We start from the raw sequence: 15,747 nt of genomic DNA, 5'->3' as shown, positions 1-15,747 counted from the left end.
GCCAGCCCGTCCCTGCCCCCCCGGGGCTCTGTGACCTGGTTTTACACCCCAGATTCCCTCTGCAGTCCATCAGCACGAAAATCCCATGCCGGGGTTTGGATCTGGATCAAGCCGGAGGGAGACGCGTGGCGGGCGCTGTCTCCTGGAGCCGGGGCCATCTGTCACTGCACCCAGGGCCCAGCTCCACCCTGGCACCGGGGCTCCAGCAGCTTCCCCTGCCCCAGCGGGGAGCTGAGAATGCCCCTGGCTCTGTGCCAGGCTCTGCGGCAGGGCAGGATCCCCCCCGGTGTGCCAACCTCCCGTGTGTGCTAGCCGGGCTCCAGGATGGCACCTCCTTGTCCCTTTGGGGCTGGAGCTGTGCCCAGCTCTGCCCTGTGGGTACGTGTGGAGCAGGCTGGGCTCCAGGGCTGGGCACTGCTGGCCATCACCCCCCTCTCCTTTATGTAACCACCAGCGATAATCCTGTGCAGCTGGGGCTGTGCTCCCGGCAGGGGAATAATCCTGCCTGGCGATCCCAGCCTTGCTCAGATTAACAGCACTGGACAGCAGAGTGGCTCAGCTGCCAGCCCACAGGGCCACTCCAGAGGCCTTTTGTCCCTGCCAGGGTGTGGGTGGCACACCCTGAGTGCCAGCTGGGCCGTGCCAGGCTGGTGCTGCCCCTGGGAGCCTCAGGCCGGTGGGTGCTGGCTGTGCCATGGCAGATCTGGTCCCCTCCCGGCCCTGCACCCTGGCTGGCTGCTGCAGGCATGGCAGGACATGGCCTCCAGCCCAGAGAACAGCTCTCGATCCAGAAATGGGCAGCACTTTGTGCCTCTCCCACGCTGCCGACACCTCCCTGGCCCCTGTCCCCAAGAACCACGGCAGCCTGCGGTGTTTCCCGTGGGGTTTTACTGTGCCCGGGCTGGGGAGCAGGGGTGACCCCGCACCAGGCCGGCTGGGTGCGGCTCCCCGAGGGGGGACAGGGGCTGCGGGGATGTGAGCGGGGTCAGCCTGGCTCCGGGGGGGTTATGGCTTCTCTCCTTCAGTGCTACTGCCGGCAGGGGCTGGCTGTGCTGGGTCGGGGCGCTCCGGGGCTCTCGGCTCTCTCAGCTCTCCTCCTCGGGGACCGGCGCCGTGGAAGGGCTCCTGCTCCTCTCCTCGGCATCGCCCGCGGGCAGCAGCAGCGCCGGGCTGGGGCTGGAGTGCCGCTGTTTGCGCATGAAGGGGAAAACCCTGCCGGCAGAACCGGGTCAGAACCGGCGGGGACCACCCCTGGTGGCCCCAGGGGACAGTCCCTGCCCTCACCGCTTCTTGGTCTCCGGGGGAATGACGGCCTCGGCCAGGAGGTTCTTGTAGAGGTCCGACTTGAGGAAGCGTGGGTAGGAGTCCTGGGCGAGCAGAGAGGTCAGGATCGATCCTGCCCAGCCCTGCTCTGCCCAGCCCTGCCCTCACCCACCTTCTTCATCAGCATGTAGATGTGCATCTGCGCATCGTCCATCACGTAGCGATGGGGCGTCTTGATGCCCTCCAGGGTTCTCTCCATCGTCTTGCTGTCGATGTTCACCCAGCGCGTGGCCCCGGGCGCCAGGAACTGCCTGGGGAGCCACAAACGTGCTGAACCCGGCCCTGGCCTGGGCAGAGCACCGGGATGGCCTCACCAGCCCCAGCCCTTCCTCCTGAAGCCACTGGCACTCACTGGTAGATGGAGTCCACGATCTCGGCGATGCGGGACTGCTCCCCGTAGCGCAGCTCCTCACACGCCTCCCAGAAACTCAGGTTCTCAGCTGGGGAGGGGACACGGTGCTGGGAATGGGGACACTGGGCACCCCTCATGGGCAACCCCCAAAGGCCACCATGGCTGGGTATGTGTCTCCTGGGACAGGGAGAGCCAGCTGGGGCAGGGAAACTGGGGCAGATAACTGGGAGTACTGGGATGTGGTGGGGCTGAGGAATGGCAGGACACAGCAATGGGTTGGTTTGGTGGTGTTGGGATGGGGCAGTGGATTAGGCACTAGTGGGACATGGTGGGTTTGTGGTGTTGGGATGGGGCAGTGGATTAGGCACCAGTGGGACGTGATGGGTTTGTGGTGTTGGGATGGGGCAGTGGATTAGGCACCAGTGGGACATGGTGGGTTTGGCGGTGCTGGGTCAGAGTGGTGGGTCTGGGGTGCCAAGACAGAGGTGTTTCAGGGCTGGGGCTGGCCCCCCTCACCACTGAACTCCTTCTTGAGGAACTCCAGGAGCTGTGTCCGGCCCAGGGGGTCGTTGATGAGCTCACTGAAGTTGAAGCCCCAGCGCTCCACGCGCAGCTTTGTAGGGGTTGTCACTCTGTGGGTGACAGTGGCATTTGGGCTGGCAGCCCATGGCAGCCTGCATGACCCCACAGACCCCACAATCCTGCAGATTGGGGCTCTGGGGGGCTGGGGCACTTACGTGGGGGCATTCATGGCCCAGTACGTGGTGTCATCCGTGATCCAGGGGTTGCTGGGCAGGCAGCCGGACATGATGGGGTCGTGGGGCACATACTGCTCGTTGAACTTGATGTACCTGCCAGGAGTGGTGGCTGGAGGAGACCAGGGCCACCAACCCCAGCCACCACGGGGACATGAATGGGACGTGGTGGGGATGTGCCTGAGCTGTGCAGAGCCTCAGCCCCACTCCCTGCTCAGGGCTGGGGTGCAGAGGTGCCAGCACCAGCTGCTGGGGTGTGGGTACACCTGTCACCCTGGCAGGGACCCAGCCGTGGCTGGGGCAGCTGCTGCCACTCACCCCTCGAGGCAGATGGAGGATTTCACCCTGGTCCTGGCCATGGCCTTCCTGCAGTACTCGATCTGGGGCCAGGCGCAGGGCAGATGTTGGGGTGCCTGGCAGCTCGTGCCCCCCAGAGCTGCCCCCACCCCTGGCCCCACTCACCTCTCGCTTGTAGTAATCCATGTTCTTGGTCTGCAAGAGACGCACGGGGCTGGCTGAGGGCACGGTGGGGCTGGGACATTGTCCTGCCCCACCACCCTGGACAATCCAGGCACCCAGTCCCCCAGCCCGGGACTCTGTATCCCATCCCCGTGGCCTCCAGCCTCATTCCCCAGCACAGCCCATGGAACAAACCCTGCCTTCCCCCCTCCACACCCCAGTGTGACACCAGCCCCGGGTTAGTGACACTTACGTGGGCACAGGACACGGCACACGGCGCAGAGAAGAGAAAGTGGGTGGTTAGTGAGGGCAGCCTGGGGGTGCTGGGGCAGCATTAGTGGGGTCACAACACTGGGAAGGGCTTGGTGGCTGCTGCTGGCACCCCAGGGCTCCCTGCAGGGACCAGAGGTGCTGGCACAGAGGGATGCTGGTGCAAGGACAGACACACGGACCCTCCATGCTCGGGGTGGGGGACACACGGATGTTAGCAGAGCTGGGCTCACCCCTGACCCCAAAATGTGGGCACAGCCTGGGGTGAGCTGGATGGGCACCCACCGGGGCAGCTCTTCACCCCGGCACAGGCACTGGGTGTGCCCTGTGCCCGCTGGGGTGCCCGGACACCCCACTCACCAGCTGCACACGGGTGGTGTGGCAGTTCCTGCGCTCGGGACCCTGCTCCAGCACGTTGGGGGCTCCTGGCTGCAAGGACAGCACCATGCTGGGGCTGGGGCACCCCCTGAGCCCCTCAGCCCCGCTGTTCGGGCCGGGGGCTGCACCCCCAGCCCGCCCCCGCCCCGCGCTCACCGGGGGCCGGTTGACGAGCCAGTACGCCTGTTCCTGGCAGTCGATGACGATGCGGTCGCCCTTGCGCCGCTGCTTGGCTGCCCTGGCCGTGCAGAGGCAGCGGGGAGGTGCTGCTGGCACCCTGCCTGCCGGCACCCGGGGGCTCCATCCCGGCCGCTCCATCCCGGCCGCTCCCCGGGCGCGGCGGGGCCGGCCGTGCCCGCACTCACCGGAGCTGCTCCCGCGCCTGCATCACCACGAAGTCCCACGTGTGGTTGATCCGCTTGTGCAGGAGGTTGTAGTTGTCCTGGGGAGCCACACAGGCACGGTGTGGCCCTGTCCCCTGGCCTGGCTCCAGCACAGGCACAGCCGCGTCCCCCGCCCGCTCCGGGGTGAGCCGGGGCTGCCCCGGCCCATGGCAGGAGTGGGGAGGGCCCCGCTCACCTTCTCGTGCTCGATCAGGTCACCCTGCTTGCGGATGTTCTTCTTGGCCAGGTAAATGGCTGCGGGAAAGCGGCGGCGCTCAGGGGGCTGGAAGGGCTGGAAGGGGCTGGAAGGGCTGGAAGGGCTGGAGGGGGCTGGAAGGGCTGGAGGGGGCTGGAAGGGCTGGAAGGGGCTGGAAGGGCTGGAGGGGGCTGGAAGGGGCTGGAAGGGCTGGAAGGGCTGGAGGGGGCTGGAAGGGGCTGGAAGGGCTGGAAGGGCTGGAAGGGCTGGAGGGGGCTGGAAGGGCTGGAAGGGGCTGGAAGGGCTGGAAGGGCTGGAGGGGGCTGGAAGGGCTGGAAGGGCTGGAAGGGCTGGAGGGGGCTGGAAGGGCTGGAAGGGGTCTCAGCCCACGCTGATGCCAGAGGCACGGTGGCACCTACCATAGTCGAGCTCCGTGGCCGGCCACTTGGTGCTGGTCCAGAAGTAGGGGGTCTGCGGGGAGGAGGAGGCTGAGGAGCTGCCCTGGGGTGCCCGGGGGGCAGCCCCGGCGTTCGGGCCCTACCTGGAAGCGGTAAGGGGACTCGTCCGCCCGCAGCACCAGCGAGCGCGGGTCCTTGAGCGGGTAGATGTAGCCGTGCTTCACGATCAGGTTGCCGAGGTGCAGCGACTCTGTGCAAAGGGATTGCGGGCTGCGTGCAGGCTCGGCAGCCCAGCTGTCCCCCCGGTGCCACTGCCTGTGCCAGGGCACTCACCCTCCTCCGTGATGCCATACTTCTGGATGAGCCACTCCACGATGTCGTTCCCTAGGGATGGAGGCCGCGTTAGTGGGGTGCAGGGGGGATCCCCGCACTGATATGGGGGTGTTCTCGGCCGGGGCACCTGGCACAGCATGGCAGTGCCAGGGGTCACACGGGGTGACGGGGGCCCTGCCAAGGACGAGCGAGCGCCCGCCCCGCGCAGCCGATGCATAATTGATCCCAGCTGCAGCGCCGAGCAAGGGGCGCGGGAGGGGAGCGGCGGGGAGCGGCGGTGCTGCGGGGCTGGGGACACCCGGGGAGCTCCCGCACGCCTTCCCCCGCACCTCAAGGGGCACCCCATCGAGGGGACCCACCTGTCATGGCGTGGGGGATGACGGTGATGAGCAAGCGCTGGTTCCTCATCTTGATGCCCATGTCGGGGTCCTGCATGCTGACGATCATCCGCTCCATCTGCCGGGCAAAGAACCGCGCTCAGCCCCGCCACGGCGGCCCCGGGCCTGGGCACAGCCTGGCTCCCCTCGCTGTGACCCGGGCACGCTGTGACCTGGGCACAACCCGGGTCCCCGCAACCCGACAGGGGCACCCAGCGCTCAGCCTGGGGACAGCCTGGAACTCCGCAGTGCCCCAGGGCACCTTGTGCCCAGCCTGGGGACAGCCTGGCATGCCACAGCCTGACCGAGGCACCCGGCAGCCGATGCTGGAGCTGCAGACGCTCATCCTCCCGGCATCCCTGGCCCGGGGAACCCCGGTTTTGGGGAGTGAGCTCTGCCGAGGCTCTGGCAGCAGCCCAGCCCGGCGTGGGGAGCAGGGCGCTCAGCTCCGGCCGCTGCCCGCCGGTATTTTCCCTCGCGGGGCGGTTCCCGGTGCCCGTGGCGGCGCCGGGCCGGGCTGTGCCCGCTGTCCCGGGCTCGCTGCGCGGTGCTGCTCCCGCCGATCCCACACCCGCTCCGCCGGCGGCCCCCGGTGCCCGCGTAACCCCGCGCAGTGTCAGCGTCCGGTCCCCACGGCCCCCGCGCCCCGTCCCCGCTCCGCACGGTGCCGGTGCCCCAGTCTGCACAGTCCCAGCGCCCGGTACCCGATCCACACCGTGCCGGTGTCCTCGGTACCCCGCCCCGCGATGCCGGTGCCCGATCCCCACAGTCCCAACACCGGGTGCTCGCCGTTCCCGCTCCCCTCGTTGGCGGTGCCCGTTTCCGCCGTGCCCCGGAGCGGCGCCCGCTCCCCGCGGGGCGGCTGCCGGTGCCGGTGCCGGTGCCGGTGCCGGTGTAGCTCACCTTGCGCAGACAGGGCATCTGGAGGCGGGGGTGCCGGCCGCGGGGGCCGCCGATGGTCATCGCGGGTGCGCGCCCCGCGCCGCGCCTCCGGCCCGGACCCGCCCCGGCCCCGCCCGGTCCCGCCCCGCTGCCCCCCCCCGCCCGCCGCCGCCTCCACCGGGAGCCCCAAACCCCGGGCCCGACCCCCGGGGCCGATCTGACCCTGCCCGTGGCACCCCCGGCACACCCGGCCCCCGCTGCCCCCGCAGCCTCCCGGTGCCCCGGAGGGGAACGCGCCCCGCTGTGGCTGCGGGGTGGCGGCGCGGGCAGGGGGCGGGCGGAGCGCTGAGGGGACAGGAGGGATGCTCGAGGGGTGCGGGCAGCGTGCGGGGCTGCGGACAGCGCGGGCATGGTGCGGGAACTGCGAGCGAGGTGCTGGGCAGGGTGCGGGCATGGCATGGGCAGTGCCCTGAGGGTACCCAGAGGATGCTCGGGGATGCGGGCAGTGCCCTGAGATAACAGGCAGGAGGCTCCTTGGATGCAGGCAGTGCACTGAGGGTACCCAGAGGATGCTCTGGGAGGCACGCAGTGCAGTGAAGGTACCCAGAGGATGCTCGAGAGATGCAGGCAGTGCACCGAGGGTACCCAGAGGATGCTCTGGGATGCAGGCAGTGCACCGAGGGTACCCAGAGGATGCTCTGGATGCAGGCAGTGCCCTGAAGGTACCCAGAGGATGCTCTGGGAGGCACGCAGTGCACTGAGGGTACCCAGAGGATGCTCGAGAGATGCAGGCAGTGCACTGAAGGTACCCAGAGGATGCTCTGGGAGGCACGCAGTGCCCTGAGGGTACAGAGAGGATGCTCTGGGAGGCACGCAGTGCACTGAAGGTACCCAGAGGATGCTCTGGGATGCAGGCAGTGCCCTGAGGGTACCCAGAGGATGCTCTGGAGACACGCAGTGCACTGAGGGTACACCAGGAGGCTCGCGGGGTGCGGGCAGCGCGGGGCGGGCGCGCCCGGCGATGAGCTCACTGCAGTCTCGCCGCCCACGAGCGGCGGGGCTGGAGCCGCCGAGGGGCGGGGGCGGGCGGGGGCGGGCAGCGGAGCCGCCGCGTCTGCGGGAGCCGCCGCCGCCCCGCCGGGCCGCGCCGGGCAGCGCCGGGAAGCGCAGCGGGGAGCGCTCGGGAGCAGCCGGCACCGCCGAGCGCGGCGGCAGCGGGCGGGAGGAGCCGCCGGCACCGGCAGAGCCGCGCCCCGGGCCCCGCCAGCGGCCGCCCCGCCCGGCCCCGGGGGCGGCGGGCCCGGCACGGCCCGGCCATGCTCGGCCTGGACGTGTGCGAGGCCGGCGGGCAGCTGCTGGAGCTGCTCTGGCTGGCGCTGTGCTACCGAGGTGAGCGGCGGCGGCCGGGGGGCAGCGCCGGGGGGCATTGCCCGGGAGGGAGGGAGGGAGTGCGGGCATCGCTCCGAGCGCCAGTCGGTTAGCATCCCCCGGGGGCCCGGTGCATCCGTGAGAGAGCAGCACCCCGGGCCCGGGGGAACCGGAGCGTCCCACGGGGGAGATCCCCGCTGTCCCCCTCGCTGCCTGTGGCACCTGGCCCAGGCCACCCTGCCCTGCCACCCGCGGGCAGCCCCGAGTCCCGGGGTGGGAGTGCCCCCATGCTGCCGTGACAGCCGAGGGGCAGGGCCGCGGGGGGGCCAGAGGGGCAGCAGGGCCACTGCTGTGTCCCCATCGCTGCCACTGCCCTGTGTCCCCATCGCTGCCACTGCTGTGTCCCCATCGCTGCCACTGCCCTGTGTCCCCATCGCTGCCACTGCTGTGTCCCCATCGCTGCCACTGCCCTGTGTCCCCATCGCTGCCACTGCCCCGGGACCCACAGCTTGGCCAGACCGACCCCGAGTGTTGGCCCTGCGGCCCCGGGGCTGAGCAGGCAGTGTTCTCTGCCCCGTGCTGTATTCCCAGCGTGTCCCCCGGGATGGAGTTCCGGGGGTTTTGGGGAGCTCAGTGCTCGCAGTCACAGGAGTGGGGTGGTGATGCAGTGGGCAGGGAGAGTCAGGGGCTGTGGGGACATCAGCCACGCTTGTGCCCCCCGAGCAGTCTGGCAGCACCAGAGCCACCGGAGCCACCATCCCAGCGATGCCTCTTTGCCCTGCGGCGCTGCTGGTTTGGGTTTGGGGTGGGAGATGGGGCCGGAGGGTGCCCAGTGGGGCTGGAGGGACCGTGGGGCGGTGACAAGGATTTCTCCGGGTGACACCAAGGGGCCCTGGGGGCTGGAGGGGTCTCCAAGCGCCCCCCAGAGCGAGCCCGCGGCGCAGGCACCAGCTCGCCCTGCTCCATGACCGTGCGGAATTCAGCCGGCGGCGACACCGCGGCTCTCAGCTGTGCCACCAGGCCTTGGGGACACCGAGCCCGCCAGCCTGGCCTCGGCTCCGGCAGGGCACCGGCCTGGCCTCCCCGCGGGATTCCCCTGTCACAGCCCAGCCGCCCCCTGCCCAGCGGAGCCTCCGTGCCGGGGGCAGGGGAGGTCCCCGGGGTGTCCCCGGAGCTGCCACCGCCTGTGCCCCGCAGACATCATGGCTGACAAGGAGGGGGTGACGCTATCGCTGGAGGAGGAGGATGCCGACGCGGCCCTGGCGTACAAGACGCCGGAGAAGAAGAGCCTGCGGGAGATCCAGGAGCTGGACCCGGGAGATGAGAGCCTGCGGAAGTACAAGCAGGCGCTGCTGGGTGCCATCCCCGCTGCCGTGGGTAAGGCTGGGGCTGCGGGCGGCTTTGGGCACCCCGGCGGCCCCAGCGGGCTCGGGGAGCTCGGGCAGGGAGCGCCCCGCGGGGCATCCCCGGCGGGGAGGGCGCATCCCGGCTGGAATCGCCCGTGGGTGCCGCCCGTGCCCCCCACCCGCGCACAGAGCCCGGCATTCCCCGCCGGCAGCGCCGGGGCCCGGGGACCCCGCAGTTGCCGTGGTTACGGGATCACCGCCGCAGTTTCCATAGGAACGGCCACGGGGAACCGGGAAATTCATGGGGATGACTGAGAGGAGCGAGCGGCGGGGGCGGGGGTGGAGCACCGGGGTGGCACCGCTGCCGGGGGGACCAGACCGTGCCCCCATGGCCCCCACGGGTCCCCACCCCGGGCCGGGGCTGCTCTGCGCTGGGGGTGCCCGGGGAGCTCCACGGGCCCAGCTCCATTCATGTCCACCCAGGAATTCATCCAGGAGGGTGAAAACTGCGGGGGGAGAGCTGGCACAGCAGCGGGGGCATGGGGGGCACCGTGGTGTGTGTGAAAGCCGGGGCAGGGCAGGGTGGGCTGAGGGGTGAATGAGACCAGTGCCCACCTCAAGGGGTGCATTCATTGACTGCACGTGCTGCATCCTCATCCTCTGCTCCCCCTTGTTCTGCTCCCGAGCCAGGGAATGGTATCCCCTGGGAAATACTCATGTCAGGGTCCTTTAAACGCGATCTTACCCCAAAGGGCAGTGGTGGGGTGACCTGAGGTTCACCTGCTCTCCTGTGCCCTGCCTGGCTCTCACTCACTTTAACACCCCACCACGGACGTTGTGGCCCTTCCCACACAGCCGTGAGCAGCCCCTTGGCTCTCTGGGATGGAGGTGATGGTGGGGCTGGCCATGGTGGGTAAGGGCTGGGCCCTGCTGCTTGTCCCCAGATGCCAGCGTGCCCAACGTGCAGGTGACGAAGCTGACACTGATGTGCGAGCAGGCGCCAGGGCCCATCACCATGGACCTGACAGGTGAGCCTGGGGACACCTGGGGGGGAGGAGGAGGAGAAGGGGGAGGAGGAAGAAGGGGTGCTGGGCTGATGGTCCATCTGCCTGTGCAGGAGACCTGGAGGAGCTGAGAGGCCGGGCCTTTGTGCTGAAGGAAGGGGTGGACTACAGAGTGAAGGTGTCCTTCAAGGTGAGGGGAGTGCGAGGTGCTCTGCTGCCCCCACACCAGGGGTTCCCCACCCTGAGGGGTCCTTGTTACGCCGGGACCCTGCCCCACAGTGTCCCTCCTGCCACCCATGGGTCCCTGCTTGTCCCAGGGTCTCTGCCTTGGCACATCCTCTTCCACCCTTTACCCTTGGGGTCCGTGCCCCTCTGGGGGTCTCTGCCCACCCTGAGTTCCCTCCTGGGTCACTGCCACCTTGTGGATCCTTGTTGTCCCCACGGTTCCTGCCACCCCATGGTTCCTGCCACCCCAGAATCCTCGCTTCTCCCAGAGATCCCAGCAGGGCTGCCTATCCAAGGGTTTCCTAGAGGTCCCTGCCCCTCCTGAGGGGATCCCTGCCATCTCTGAGTCCCTGCCCCTCCTGGAGTTACCCGCCAGCCTGGAGTCCCTGCCACCTTTGATGCTGCTGAATCCTGACATCCTGGAAACCGTGGATGTCAGGATTCCAGGGGTCCCTATGCCGTGGGCACAGTCCCCAAGTCCCCGCTGCCTTGTGCCCGCAGGTGAACAGGGAGATCGTCTGCGGGCTGCGCTGCCTGCACCTCACCTACCGCCGGGGCCGGCCCGGTGAGTGGGGCTGGGGGCTGGGGCGGGGGCTGGGGACCCCCAGGGCACCCCGGCCCCGCTCACCCGTCCCTCTGTCCCCTCCCGGCCCAGTGGACCGCGACGTGTTCATGGTGGGCAGCTACGCGCCGCGGGCCGAGGAGTACGAGGTGGTGACGCCGGCGGAGGAGGCGCCGCGGGGGTGGCTGGCGCGGGGCTCCTACCGCGTCCGCTCGCTCGTCACCGACGACGACAAGGCCGAGCACCTGAGCTGGGAGTGGGGCCTGTGCATAAAGAAGGCTTGGGAGGACTGAGCCCGCCCCGCAGCCGCTCCCCCCGCGCTCGGGGCCCCGGGGCCGCCGTCCCGGCGCCGCCGCGCTCGCCCCGGTCGCGTCAGGGGTTCGGGGGTGTCCCTTAGCGAGTGAGAGCCCGTGGTCGTGGTCTTCGCAACCAAAGTTATTTTTAATTGCTCTTTTTTTTTAAACCTCGACGCCCGCCTGGTCTTCACGGCGTGCCCATCGCCGGGGCCGGGGCTGTGACCGTGCCGTGGCGGTGCCGTGCCCGGTACCCGCCCGCTCGCAGGCTGTGCTCTTCCATCGCCATTAAACCCTACAGACTGGTCTCTTACTGGTGTCTCTGTGTCCCCACCGCCTATGCCTGTCCCCTGCTCCCTGTGCCCTGCTCCTTGTCCCCATCCCGCTGGCCGGGCCAGGTCTCCCTGGCGGGGACGAGCTCTGGAAAACGCCACCTGGTCCCGCTGCCTTATCGGCCGGGCCGGGCAGCCAGTAGCGGAGGGCCACGAGCCCCAGGGGACAGGCACAACCCGCCCCCAGGTCCCTTATCTGCGTCCTCCTCCCTGGACAACATCTCCAGCGCCGGCACCATGCGCGGCTGCGGGTCCCGGCTGGTTTGGCTGCTGGTGCTGTCGCTGGCCTGGCTGGGCCCGGCTTTGGGGGGCGAGGATGAGGATGAAGAGGTGATAGAAGAGGAGGAAAAGGAGAAGAAAGAGGATGAAGTGCTCTCAGATGAGATCAAGGAGGAGGACAATGTCCTGGTGCTCCATGAGCACAACTTTGCCCGTGCCCTGAGTGAGCACCAGCTGCTGCTGGTGGAGTTCTGTGAGTGCCCCAGGGCGGGCAGGGCTGTGGGCAGGGCAGGAGTGGGGCAGGGAATGTGGGCAGGGGGATCGGCCTGGCTGAGTGTGGGCAGAACATGGACATGGACACAGGTACAGCAGGGTACAGACGCAGGAGGTGGGGTGGGCAGGGGCAAGGCTGTGGGACAGAGGGACAAGGGCACAGGCCATGTGACAGGGCATGGGATGGGGACAGACACGCGGAGCAGGGACACAGGCAGAGCATGGGTGAGGGTGCTTAGCATGGGCATGGGACACAAAACATGGTGTGGGTGTGGGACAGGGGCACAGGCTGGGGCCCAGTGGGCTCACACAGCCATTGGGCTGTCCCCACACCTGTCCCCGTTATCAATGCTGTCCCCTGCCCACAGACGCGCCGTGGTGTGGGCACTGCCAGCAGCTGGCTCCTGCCTTTGCCCAGGCAGCCACCGAGCTGAGGAACGAGTCCAGCCCAGCCCGGCTGGGCAAGGTGGATGCCACGGCACAGACAGCCCTGGCCACTGAGTTTGGCATCACCTCCTACCCCACGCTCAAGCTCTTCCGTGATGGCAACCGCACCCACCCCCTGGAATACACCGGTAGGGCTGAGGCTCCACACAGTGTCCCTGGCAGCCATCGAGGGGGACACTGCCATGGGCCTGGGGTGGGTGGCAGAGGCTGATGGTCGATGGTGGCACTGTCCTTGTGGGTGTCACAGGGTGGTGATGGTGAGAGGGGTGGCCATGTCCTGGTGGTGATAACGGACAGGTGACAGCGTGATGTCTGAGGTGGCGATGGTGGGCAGTGCCACGGTGCTGTGGCGGGTGGCTGAGGCTGGCGGCACAGGGAGGGGTGGCAGCCTGGAGAGGGGTGTGAGGTGACATCTGTGTGCCAGGCCGCAGGGACAGCCGGGGCATCGTGCTCTGGATGCAGCGCCGGGCGGGCCCCAGCGCCACGCTGCTGCAGGACACCGACACCACCGCAGCCTTCATCAACTCCCGGGACCTGGTGGCCATCGGCTTCTTCAAGGTGGGCTGGGGCTGGCTGGGGCTGGATCACGGCCATGGCCTGGCTGTGGCTGTGGCACTCACGGGTGGCTGTGCAGGACCTGGAGGGTGAGGCAGCCCAGGCGTTCTTCGAGGTGGCTGCAGAGATGGTGGACCTGACGTTCGGCGTGGCAGAGGCAGCTGAGCTCTTCCAGGCCTACGGGCTGTCAGCTGACACCGTCTGCCTGTTCAAGAAGGTGAGGGAGTGGCAGGGGAGTAGTGGGACCATCCTGCCCTCCCCTCAGCCCTCACAGGCCCCTGCCCTGGCAGTTTGATGAGAGACAGACAAACTTCCCTGTGGACCCGGCACGGGGGCTGGACACGGCCGAGCTCACGCGGCTGCTCCGCGTCCACAGCCTGCAGCTGGTGATGGAGTTCACCAACGAGGTACAGCCCGTCCCCAGCCCTGCCACTGTCCCCTGACAGCCACGGCTGCCCTGCCCTCATTGTCCTCCTCCTCCCCAGACCTCCAACCAGATCTTCAGTGCCAAGATCCCCCATCACATGCTGCTCTTCCTCAACAAGTCCTCACCGGAGCAGCTGTCGCTGCAGGACGGCTTCAGGGCAGCTGCCGGTGGCTTCAGGGGTGAGGTGAGGTGGCCCCATGGAAGGGACACGGAGGGTGGCTCTGGGACTCCCCAGGCTCAGTGTCCCCCATTCCCTGCCCAGGTGCTCTTTGTGGTGGTGGATGTAACCGGGCACGGCGCCAATGTCCTGTCCTTCTTTGGCATGACCGCTGCGGACGCCCCCACCCTGCGCCTGGTGAGGATGAAGAACAACCGCAAGTACCAGATGGAGCAGGACAACTTCTCGGAGTCGGCCATCCGCACCTTCATCCAGGGCGTGCTGGATGGCAAGATCAAGGTGAGCCCTGCAGTACGATGGGCTCTCCCTGTGGGGAGAGATGGGCTGTTGGCTCAGGAGCCCAAGGATGATGGATGGTTGTGTGGTGAACAGCAGGGACCTGTTTGCTGATGCTCCTGCTGCCAGGCTTGAGGATCTGGGGGTTTGTTATGGGCAAGGGGGCAGGAGACTGCTGCCGTGGAGACACACAGAGCTGGGATGGCAGCAGAGGGGAAGATGTGGTCCAAAAGGCAGCACAGGAACACACTCCAGCCTGCACTGTGCCCCAGGGGCCTCTGGCACTGCTCAGCCCAGGCTGTGGCTGTCCTGACTGTCCCCACAGCCTCACCTGCTGAGTGCAGAGCCCCCTGAGGACTGGGACACACGGCCTGTTAAAGTCCTGGTGGGGAAGACCTTCGAGCAGGTGGCTTTCGATGAGACCAAGAACGTCTTTGTCAAGTTCTGTAAGTGCCACCCACATCCCTCCCTGAGCTCTGCCATGGGGCTCAGCCCCTCCAGGACAGCCCCAGCCCTGTCCCAGCCCCCTGCTCAGTGTCCCCACCCCACAGATGCACCGTGGTGCCCCCACTGCCAGGCCATGGAGGCCGCCTGGGAGGAGCTGGCCGAGCGCTACAAGGACCGCGAGGACATCGTCATCGCCAAGATGGACTCCACAGCCAACGAGCTGGAGAACATCACCATCCACGGCTACCCCACCCTGCACTACTTCCCTGCAGGGCCGGGCAGGAAGGTACGTGTGGGCACCGGTGGGGCCACCAGCACCCGGGGGACGGTGGCACCCTGAGCACCCTCTGCTCCCATGGCTCCAGATGATTGAGTATAAGAGCAGCCGAGATGTGGAGACCTTCTCCAAGTTCCTGGAAAACGGGGGGACACTGCCTGAGGAGCCTCCGGTGAGTGAGGTCAGGGGCTGGGGGATGGATCCTGCAGGATGGGACAGGGACAGGGTCAGGCAGGGAGTGTGTGTCCCTCCATGCCTCACTGCCACCTTCTCCAGGTGACCAAGGCCCCTGGGAACGGCACGGGCAAGGGGGACCCGAGTGCGCCGCGGACGGACGGATCCCGGGATGAGCTGTGAGCCCTGTCCCACTCAGGCATGTGCTATAAACCACCTGGAAACAATGTGGGCTCTGCTCTGTGTCTGTGTCTATGTGCTGGGAGCAGCCACCTGTCCTGGGCACACAGCAGGGCCTGTGTCCTCCTGGGGCAGCTGTGCCATTGCACTGATCCTGGCAACCCTGCAATGGCACCAGGTGGCCAAGGAGCTCTCCGTGCTGCAATGGTGGGGTTCAGGCGATGGGGGACCAGCTGGGGTCTCTCCTTCACGACACACCAGACCCAGGCAATCCCCAGGAGCTGCTGTCACAGCCAAGGCAGGCAACATGGGGTTCTACTGGCATGTAAGCCTGGCTTGCAGCCTCTGGCAACTCCAGCACTGTCCCCTCTCTGCTGAGCCATTCCTTCAGGGGCAACATGCTGGTGCTGTTGGGCCAGGATGTGCTCAGCCACCCCTCCAGGGAGCTCAGAGCAGCCCCAGTCCCACCCTGTGCCCTTCACCAATCCTGCCCCATCCTCCGTCTATCCCAGAGGCTGCTGAGGGCCTGGGCCTGCTCCACAGGGAAGGAAAAAAAGCAGCAGGCAGTGGGATGTGGGGTTTTATTTCATTTTATCCAAGTACCTTTGAAAAGATCATTGTACAAGTCAGCACATGAGAATGCAGAGGAAATGCTGGGGCTGCACGGCCACTGTACATATTTACAGGGACCCCCCAAAAAAAAGGGGGGGACGGAAATCCCGGGCACGCCAACACCCTCACCAGACACACCACCATCAGAACCTCAAAAAACGGAGCCAAACCCCTCGCGACAGTTCCCGGGCTGAAAACATTTGCAGATTTTGCTGGACTTCACCCAGTGCTTTAGGCAAGTCCAGCCCGTGTTTAAAGGCACTCGGTGAGGTGTACAACAGGCACAGCCCATCCTGGCACGGTGCCCTGGGCTCCTGGCAGTGCCACACTGCTGGGGCTGGGCTCTGAGCAGGGCAGTGCCACCCTGGGCCCCCGGGCTTTGGGGCAACCCCTGGGTGGGTGGGCAAGGGCTCCCTAAAGGAGCTGGCACAGAGCAGGGCTTGGGC

At 67.7% G+C, this 15,747-nt stretch overlaps 3 protein-coding genes across 4 annotated transcripts; 2 read left to right on the top strand and 1 right to left on the bottom strand.

The window, feature by feature from the left end:
* Positions 1–868: 868 nt before the first annotated feature.
* On the bottom strand, positions 869–6,213 carry RGS11 (regulator of G protein signaling 11). Of its 2 annotated transcripts, none has more exons than XM_063171199.1 (17): positions 6,128–6,213; positions 5,207–5,303; positions 4,848–4,898; positions 4,658–4,764; positions 4,536–4,587; positions 4,117–4,175; positions 3,903–3,979; positions 3,694–3,775; positions 3,520–3,588; positions 2,893–2,922; positions 2,749–2,810; positions 2,413–2,526; positions 2,192–2,307; positions 1,676–1,763; positions 1,436–1,574; positions 1,285–1,367; positions 869–1,212 (listed from the first exon to the last, which is right to left on the bottom strand). In XM_063171199.1, the coding sequence occupies exons 1-17, from the start codon at positions 6,185–6,187 to the stop codon at positions 1,086–1,088; spliced, it is 1,413 nt and encodes a 470-aa protein (XP_063027269.1). In that variant the 5' UTR covers positions 6,188–6,213; the 3' UTR covers positions 869–1,085. The 2 variants fall into 2 exon arrangements, with proteins under 2 accessions (XP_063027269.1, XP_063027270.1); XM_063171200.1 differs by having other exon boundaries at positions 2,893–2,916.
* Positions 6,214–7,385: 1,172 nt separating this feature from the next.
* On the top strand, positions 7,386–10,933 carry ARHGDIG (Rho GDP dissociation inhibitor gamma). The gene is made up of 6 exons (XM_063171193.1): positions 7,386–7,495; positions 8,672–8,851; positions 9,765–9,848; positions 9,938–10,014; positions 10,551–10,614; positions 10,705–10,933. Exons 1-6 carry the CDS (start codon positions 7,423–7,425, stop codon positions 10,902–10,904), a joined length of 678 nt encoding a protein of 225 aa, XP_063027263.1. The 5' UTR covers positions 7,386–7,422; the 3' UTR covers positions 10,905–10,933.
* A 21-nt stretch (positions 10,934–10,954) lies between these two features.
* Positions 10,955–14,736, top strand: PDIA2 (protein disulfide isomerase family A member 2). Its single transcript, XM_063171194.1, has 11 exons — positions 10,955–11,708; positions 12,097–12,303; positions 12,600–12,733; positions 12,810–12,947; positions 13,021–13,137; positions 13,216–13,341; positions 13,420–13,614; positions 13,937–14,057; positions 14,163–14,344; positions 14,424–14,507; positions 14,612–14,736. Exons 1-11 carry the CDS (start codon positions 11,474–11,476, stop codon positions 14,690–14,692), a joined length of 1,620 nt encoding a protein of 539 aa, XP_063027264.1. The 5' UTR covers positions 10,955–11,473; the 3' UTR covers positions 14,693–14,736.
* Positions 14,737–15,747: the final 1,011 nt, after the last annotated feature.

Source organism: Melospiza melodia, chromosome 18, assembly GCF_035770615.1.
Source record: "Melospiza melodia melodia isolate bMelMel2 chromosome 18, bMelMel2.pri, whole genome shotgun sequence".
Taxonomy (NCBI): domain Eukaryota; kingdom Metazoa; phylum Chordata; class Aves; order Passeriformes; family Passerellidae; genus Melospiza; species Melospiza melodia.
Note: the sequence above shows the minus strand (reverse complement) of the source record. Positions and strands in the feature narration are given on the sequence as shown.

Bases quoted from the DNA above. Each gene is read 5' to 3' on its own strand.
- RGS11 (XM_063171199.1), bottom strand. From the start codon at position 6,187: ATGACCATCGGCGGCCCCCGCGGCCGGCACCCCCGCCTCCAGATGCCC. The intron at 4,899-5,206 runs GTGGGTCCCCTC...CTCCATCCCTAG, and splicing joins CATCCCCCACGCCATGACAG to GGAACGACATCGTGGAGTGG. The intron at 4,176-4,535 runs GTAGGTGCCACC...GCTTTCCCGCAG, and splicing joins GGCCACGGAGCTCGACTATG to CCATTTACCTGGCCAAGAAG.
- ARHGDIG (XM_063171193.1), top strand. From the start codon at position 7,423: ATGCTCGGCCTGGACGTGTGCGAGGCCGGCGGGCAGCTGCTGGAGCTG. The intron at 8,852-9,764 runs GTAAGGCTGGGG...GCTTGTCCCCAG, and splicing joins TGCCATCCCCGCTGCCGTGG to ATGCCAGCGTGCCCAACGTG. The intron at 10,615-10,704 runs GTGAGTGGGGCT...CTCCCGGCCCAG, and splicing joins CTACCGCCGGGGCCGGCCCG to TGGACCGCGACGTGTTCATG.
- PDIA2 (XM_063171194.1), top strand. From the start codon at position 11,474: ATGCGCGGCTGCGGGTCCCGGCTGGTTTGGCTGCTGGTGCTGTCGCTG. The intron at 12,948-13,020 runs GTGAGGGAGTGG...CTGCCCTGGCAG, and splicing joins CCGTCTGCCTGTTCAAGAAG to TTTGATGAGAGACAGACAAA. The intron at 13,615-13,936 runs GTGAGCCCTGCA...CTGTCCCCACAG, and splicing joins TGCTGGATGGCAAGATCAAG to CCTCACCTGCTGAGTGCAGA.